The sequence below is a fragment of the Nansenia antarctica genome (genome assembly GCF_963989245.1).
Source record: "Nansenia antarctica genome assembly, chromosome: 17".
NCBI classification, from domain to species: Eukaryota; Metazoa; Chordata; class Actinopteri; order Argentiniformes; family Microstomatidae; genus Nansenia; species Nansenia antarctica.
In genome coordinates, this window is record NC_137687.1 from 16,738,568 (window position 1) to 16,746,777 (window position 8,210).

The window sequence follows — 8,210 nt, forward strand, 5'->3', positions numbered from 1 at the left end:
ATCAATACGCTAATCAATTCAACTTTATTCGTCCACGTGCAGTGCACTAGGAACATGACTTGGTATTCTCCATGCTGAACAAGCTACAGTACATACAACAACAAGACGACAACACAACAATACTCAAGACAATAATATATACAGTACCAATATGAGTGAATAAATATACTGTACAACTTAGTGCAAGAACATGTAACGTGCAAGGTGCAATGATCAGGAGTTGTTGAGGAGGGCTATGGACCAAACACCAAAGCTAGCATGTGTAGCTCCTTTAAGTGTTACATAAATGTTGATAGTTACCTCAGGCTCTTCTCAAACACCTTGGTCCGGAACACCTCCTCTTGGTCCAGACTGATGGTACAGAAGGTACAGAGGTCTCTCTGTCTGTTTGGACCGGAGCACGGGCCCAGGTTCTTGGCTTCACCTGCAGGTCGAGGAGAAGAGAGTCAGAGGACTGGTCTAGAAGAGAGTCAGAGGACTAGAAGAGAGTCAGAGGACTAGAGGAGAGTCAGAGAGTCAGAGGACTAGAGGACTGGACTAGAAGAGAGTGAGAGGAGGACTGGACTAGACGAGTCAGAGGACTGGAGGACTAGACGTGACGTACATGATCATGTGCAGCCATGATGGATATTACTTTTATGGATCATCTTTGAATTAGAGGGTTATTCAATTATTAACATGTTGGTGTCATTTGTCAGTATGTGTGTGTGTGTGTGTGTGTGGATGGCACTTAATCCTCACCAAGGACTTGAACATTCCCCAGTTTAACGACTAGCCTAAGTGTATTGTTATGTACATTTATTCAAAAGGGGCTGTTTTCATCTTTCATCTCATATCATAGTTAACAAGTTTCCAACATTTTACCTGGTCCAGTTAATTGGTTAATTGTCTTGTTCATTTAGTGTTTGGCTAAAAGACAGTTGCAACCCCCTAAACCTAACCCCTAACCCTAACCCCTAACCTAACCCCTAACCCCTAACCTAACCCCTAACCTAACCTGAATAGGTGCAGGGAGAGAGGCAGTATGGAGTTAAACAAAAAAATTGAAAAAAGATAGACCAGAGTCTGTTTATTTTACTCTTGGTCAATGATTTTACTCCTTGTTTTACAACTATTTATCAGAAAAATAAAAACATTTTATCGGCCGTTGAGACTTATTTCATCAGTAAAAAATAAATAAATTGTATAACTTCTGAGGCTGGATTTACCCTGTGGATTTACCTGCCCAGGGACAGCTGATGTAATTTAGCTACCCAGCTAATTCAGGGAGAGTCAATGACTGTCCATGGTCCCTTTTAAATAAATGAATAAATAAAAATAAAGTACTAGTGGAGACGGATTCAGAACAGAAACATGACTGAATCATCATGACAACAATAAGCTAAATCTTTAAATTCCGTCAAAATATGTCACCCTGAGACTATGCACTCTGACCCTGCTGTACCATGCCTGTGACTCACAGAACAGCAGCACACACTAAGCTTGTGCTGTTTAACAGAAGGTGTGGGCAGGAAATTCTAATATTCTTCTGAATTGTGGGAGAGAGGGTTCTTGGGAGTTGTAGGCTAGCGGTGACGGCAGTCTAAACTGGTCTGATGTCAGGATATCGGCCGATAAGGGCCAGCAAAGTGAGTGGGAAAAGCCAACGTCAAGACGAGCTCTTTAAGGAGCTATTAATACGTCTAATCCTAGAGAAGGAGTGTGAAAACCACAAAGACCCCCTGAGCTGCTACTAAGCCTCCGTGAGCCTCCGCTAACTCCATCCTCCACTTCATCCTCACAGAAAACACACTGAACACCGTCTCTACTGATCTCACCATCTCTATTCTCTACTGAGGCTTTTTTCGAAGGATCAAGAAACGAGATCAAGAGGAAGAACATAGTTTCGTAAGATGGCAAACTGAGTTACTCGGCCCTGGTAGTTCCTCTGTGTTCTTCTGCTTCCTGTGTGCTCATTAATGCATGGTAGTGAAACTGCTATTTGTACTGCCGGCATCGGACAGGCTATTCTGTTATGAGTACACTCTTTAAGCACAGATATGACACAATTTGCTGTGCTGGTCAGTGTGTATGAACATGTGCTGTGTGATAACAAGTGCCGAAGCGAACAGCCTATCAGAGAGCAGGAGACTGGGGGAGAAGGACAGAGAACAGCCTATCAGAGAGCAGGAGTCTGGGGGAGAAGGACAGGGAGAGAGTAGAAGTAGTACTGTACTAGACCTGGTACAGATGGAAATGAGCAAATCGGCTAAAATTGGCACATTTAGGCCTACAATATGTCCAGTTAGTGTGTTAATTAATCTCCATCGTCGTTGTGAAACTAGAGTTATTAAGGTCAATAAAAGTAAAGTAATAATAATAATAATACATTAGACTTATATAGCACTTTTCTAGAGACACTCAGACACTTTAGAAATTGAAAAAAATAAAAATAAACATAAAATAGGCCTATTCTAATGTTTCTGGACTTCCTGAAATCACAACAGGTTAATGTAATCATATCAAATCTAGTGTAATGGTCAGTGTTACTGGTCTCATCTATAGTTGACCAAGCAGAGAGTTGAATGTGACAGGTGTAGGTATCACAGATGACGGCATCAAGCGCTAGTAACAGAGCCGATAAGTGGCACAGACTTCAACAAAAACTGGCAAAAGCACCGTCATAAACTTAGGCTACATGTTTCCTCTGTGGAATGGATTGAACTACAAAAAGTACTCACTTTTATTACTGTTGTATACTGTATAGAAATGTATACTTTATGAAAACATCAACAACTGTCCATAGAAAAGATAATAGTGTCTGAGAGGAAGCGATCTTTAAACCCATGTGGTATTCTGGTCTAGTTTAGTATTTTAGACCCATTGGCCTCTTTCTTGATGAAATATGTCAGAAGAATCAATGTGTAACATCGCAATTACCGTAGTAACAACATTATGTTAACATGTTGTTACATTGTCATGTTGCAATGCAATTTCTAAGACATTACCAATATACAGCGTGTTGTTACTATGGTCATTATGGAGTTACTACTACACAGGTAAATGCAGTGGTAGGGACTTATGGCACTTTTCCACTACCGTACCGTGCCGTACCGCGTGGGCCCGGTTTGTTTTGCTTTCTCCACTGCCAACCGAGCCGGGCGGAGCCGGGCCGATTTAGCTACGCTTCGGAAGGGGTAGCGAAAGGTACTTTTTGCCAGGCTGTGTGTGACGTTGCAGACCGTTGATTGGTCACAACATCGTCATCCCATGTTCATTAGAGTTCACCGCTAACCGCCATTTTTAAATACCACAACAGATTTCGCTCTCGGAAAATGTAATTTACTTTTTTTGGGTGAGATCCTGGTGGATGATCCAGGCCGAAATGTAATGCTTAAGGTAAGTATGTTTAACACCAACACGTGGGTCAAGTTTGACCATTGACCCAACTGGTTCAATTCCAGCCTCACTGACTTCAGCACAACTTTTTCCTGGATGATGGACAACGATTCAACTAGCAGGGTTGGAGAACCAACGGCAATATCCCTGCTTCCAGTATCACTGCGTGAGAAAGTGGAACAGAACACACTGTAGCCAAGATAATAATAATAATAACTTTTTATTTGTATAGCGCTTTTCCTGCAAACGTTGCAGCTCAAAGTGCTCCAATCATTATATAAATCATAATTTAATTATTTAGTCATTTAAAGGCAATATTAAAAAGATGGGTTTTTAGTCTTGACTTGAACATATGTGCTGAGGTTGCATCCCTAATGTAAACTGGCAGTGAGACACAATCTGGGTGCATAAAATGAGAATGCAGCCTCACCAAACCTCTTCTTTTGTACATGTGGTACACAGAGAAAACCAGCGTTCAGAAGACCTGTGTGTGTGTGTGTGTGTGTGTGTGTGTGTGTGTGTGTGTGTGTGTGTGTTGAATATTGTGGATTTTAATGAATGACAGAGTCAGAGTGTTGATCTCACCCACACAAGACAACATCCTGCCAGGAGCATTTCGCAAGTTTCGTTGAAAACAGAGATGGAGAAGGTAGCTAAAATAACCCCTTCAGCTAGCTGGCAAAACACAGGTGAATATGATCAATTCAATTGTTTACAAATGCTAAAATAAGAAGACAACATTGTGTGTGTATCAGGTTGGAAGGCCTACAGTTTCATTGACAGCTAAGGAGGAAGGGCTTCACTTGCATTGCGACAGGCCAACTAGCTCCAGGGTTCCCACACCTTCTGAAACATCACATTCAAGCACCTTTCAAGGACTTTCAAGACTCAATTCCCTCAAATTCAAGGACCCAAACACGGCATAGTTTGAGACAGATCTAGATGGGAATGTATATAACAGGAACTATCCGCTCACAGACAACAATTAAAAAGAGAGGCTTGAATGTGTGAACACTAGATGGTCTCTTGCCTTCTCTACCACAGCACAGCAAAACAATATATTGTGAAATATGTGTCAAGTTAAGCAATACAGAGACTTATTTACTAGTTGAGGAGCTAAGTAAAACATTTTTGACTATGTATATCTTTATATTTGAGAGAGAGAGAGAGAGAGAGAGAGAGAGAGAGAGAGAGAGAGAGAGAGAGAGAGAGAGAGAGAGAGAGAGAGAGAGAGAGAGAGAGGGGAGGGGGGAGATTCAAGCACTTTCAATGACCCATGTCTATAATTTTCAAAAACTTTTAAGGCCTTGATTCTTCTTTTTCCCTCAAATTAACAAACTTTCAAGGGTTTCCAGGACCCGTGGGAACAACCCTGTGTAGTAGGTGGACACTATGTTTTGTGCTAACCCTAACCCTAACCCTAACCCTGTCCATGTCCATGTTGTGTGTCAGCTAGCTTCTCCTCTGGCATGACATGATCCCTCTTTGTGTTCTCTCTTTTGGATCAGGAGCTAATCAATGTTTATACATCTAATCGTTGAGATGAGAATGTTGTTTTTAAACAACACTTCTTGTTTTGGACGACGTTGTTTTTTGTTGGAAAACAAACAGCTAACAGTATAAGCTAGCAAGTTAGATCCTGCCCAGGGCAGCAACATTCATGAATGAATCATTCACACCCGTCAATCAATGCTGCTGCCCTGAGCGGCTCGCGGGCTACCAGGCTAGCTCACCCGGGGGGTGTTCCATCAACGTCGCTAAAGGAAAATCTAGGCTTATTTCGTTAAGTCTCGCGAGACTCTTAAAAAGATCCAGGCATATCTTGATAGATCTCGCGAGACTTGTCAAAATAAGCCTAGATTTTCCTTTAGCGACGTTGATGGAATACCCCCCCCGGGCTAGTAGATAGACACTACTGAGATCCGTCAATGCATTGGCCGTGTTGATCGCAGACCCACCCCACCCTCTTTTTACACCCTTTTTTTTCCGCCCAACTTAAACCCTCTCGAGTTGAACAATCCCCATTAGATCAGTTAGGACGATTTATGGAGCAACTTACATATTTTCCCTCGGAGGCTTTGCAAAATCCGAATTGTCGTGTCGTCTTCTTCCGCCATGGTGGGACTTGCTGCCTGTGCGTGTGGAGCTGCCGTAGTACCTCCAGCCTCGGTTATCATCATATCCTTTTATGAATGCTCCTCCGCGCAGGGGCCGGCCTCCTTACAGCGTCACTGGGAGCGCAGGGGCCAGCCTCCTTACAGCGTCACTGGGAGCGCTTATTGGCCCGTGCAGTTTTACGAGGCTAGGGCTTGGATACTTCATACTGGTGTGAACTGTACTGTGAATCCCTTTACGGCACTGCATGCAAGGGGCTGGCTGTGTTGTAAAACAAACGAAAGCATTGTGAAAGACTAGGGACGAAGGATTACAAATGATGCTCCACTCCACCCGACACTCCGACTGTACAGAGCTTGCACAGAGGGTGCATTATCAGTGCATTGTCAGTGCATTATCTGTGCTTGATCAGTGCATTCTCAGTACATTATCAGTGCATTGTCAGTGTATTATCAGTGCATTGTCTGTGCATTGTCAGTGCATTTATCAGTGCATTGTCAGTGCATTTATCAGTGCATTTATCAGTGCATTGTCAGTGCATTTATCAGTGCATTGTCAGTGCATTTATCAGTGCATTGTCAGTGCATTGTCAGTGCATTTATCATTGCATTCTCAGTGCATTCTCAGTTCATTATCAGTGCATTATCAGTGCATTCTCAGTGCATTCTCAGTGCATTCTCAGTGCATTCTCGGTGCATTCTCGGTGCATTGTCAGTGCATTATCAGTGCATTGTCAGTGCATTGTCAGTGCATTATCAGTGCATTATCAGTGCATTGTCAGTGCATTGTCAGTGTATTGTCAGTGTATTGTCAGTGCATTATCAGTGCATTATCAGTGCATTGTCAGTGCATTGTCAGTGCATTGTCAGTGTATTGTCAGTGTATTGTCAGTGTATTGTCAGTGCATTATCAGTGCATTCTCAGTTCATTATCAGTGCATTATCTGTGCTTGATCAGTGCATTCTCAGTGCATTCTCAGTGCATTCTCAGTGCATTCTCAGTGCATTGTCACTGCATTATCAGTGCATTATCAGTGCATTATCGGTGCATTCTCAGTTCATTATCAGTGCATTATCTGTGCTTCATCAGTGCATTATCAGTGCATTATCAGTGCATTAATCAGTGCATTATCAGTGCAATGGGGCGTACCCCACCACGGACATGCAGATTTATTTTAATAAAACGAGGAACTACTTCAGCGAACGATTCGATTTTGCAGGCTGCTGATATTTGAAATGTGTCACTGTTAACTGTTGTTGGGAAAACGATGAGATGTAGATTGGAACATTGGAAGTTAAAAACCTTGCAATATATTGAAAGTATTTAACAATGGGAAAAATACCTGTCATTGACCGGTGTTAAATGTGTTCACAGATACCCTCCTCTGTTTCTTCCCTCAAGGTGATTGTTTTGTGACTGTTTTGCCTAGATGACTAATCTGAACCCTGACCTTACAGTAAGGGTCTTATACAGTACATCTGATCAGTGTCTAGTATGTCAGTAAATGACCACGTGTGAATGAATGGACTTTATGGACTTTATTGTCATTGCTACAGTACAGGTACCAAACAACGAAATTAAGGAGGGGTGGCTCCCCTGGTGTTAGGAAAGGGAAAAAAAAACTTTTAGAAAAAAAAAAATCACAAGAAGGTAAGGAGCTGGTTTACATAAATAAAGGCTATGTACACAATCCACTGTACTATACTGTACAGATAGTCAACTAGGGTTGTCATATTGCACAATAGTATTTTTTCACGTTATTTAAAGTGTCACAGTTTGCAGGCTTGAAATGTACATGTTTGTGCCTCAGCACTACACCTGATTTTTTCAGTCCAGCAGCTGCCGTCCAATGCCGTACAATCCGTCCAGACTGTCCAGGGCCCAGAACTTAGGTCTTTGCTGTGTTCAGGGCCTGGACGGCCCTGTGGTAGAAGCAGTTCTTCAGTCTGTTTGTCTTAGCGGCCAGGGTCCTGAACCTCCTTTTCGAGGGCAGCCTGGTAAAGTGTACGTGCCCAGGGTGGGTCGGGTCCCTGGAGATCTTTGAGGCCTTCCTGAGACAGCGTGTGTTGTACAGCTCTTCCAGAGAGGGGAGGGGGGCGCCGGTGATCTTCTGTGCTGTTCTCACTACTCTCTGTAGCGCATTTCTCTCCGCTGTTGTGCAGCTGGAGAACCAGTTGCAGATGCCGTAGGTGAGGATGCTCTCCACTGCGCCGCGGTAGAAGGCCACCAGTATCTCCTGCTTGTTGTGTTCCTTCCTGAGGCATCTCAGGGTGTATAGCCGCTGTTGTGCCCTCTTGATGGTGCCTTTTGTGTTGTCCTTCCAGGTCAGGTCATCCCGCATGTGATGTCCCAGGAATCGGAGGGTTGAGACTCTCTCCACGCTCTCTCCGTCGATGAGCAGGGGCTGGATCTCGGACTTTTTCCTCCTGAAGTCTACGATGAATTCCTGGGTCTTTGACTTGTTCAGCAGCAGGTTGTTAACCTTTCACAGCTTGCTCAGTTGCTCTACCTCATCCCAGTACGCCGCCTCGTCCCCCCCCGAGATACATCCCACCACGGTGGTGTCGTCTGCAAACTTTACGATGTAGTTGCTGGGGTGGACGGGGGTGAAGTCGTAGGTGTAGAGGTTGTAGAGGATGGGGCTTAGCACGCAGCCCTGGGGAGACCCAGTGCTGAGGCTGAGGGCTGTGGAGGTGTGGGGGCCCACCCGCACCCTC

The 8,210-nt window shown here is 43.8% G+C and overlaps 1 protein-coding gene across 1 annotated transcript in view; it reads right to left on the reverse strand.

The window, feature by feature from the left end:
- Positions 1 to 5,495, reverse strand: part of rasa2 (RAS p21 protein activator 2) — a gene marked incomplete at its 5' end in the record, with an annotated part of 43,282 nt that extends 37,787 nt beyond the window's left edge. Inside the window, 2 exons of the mRNA XM_080547852.1 lie at positions 301 to 424; positions 5,438 to 5,495. Of these exons, the coding sequence (XP_080403978.1) occupies positions 301 to 424; positions 5,438 to 5,495 (182 nt within the window). The remainder of the gene's footprint in view (positions 1 to 300; positions 425 to 5,437) is intronic.
- Positions 5,496 to 8,210: the final 2,715 nt, after the last annotated feature.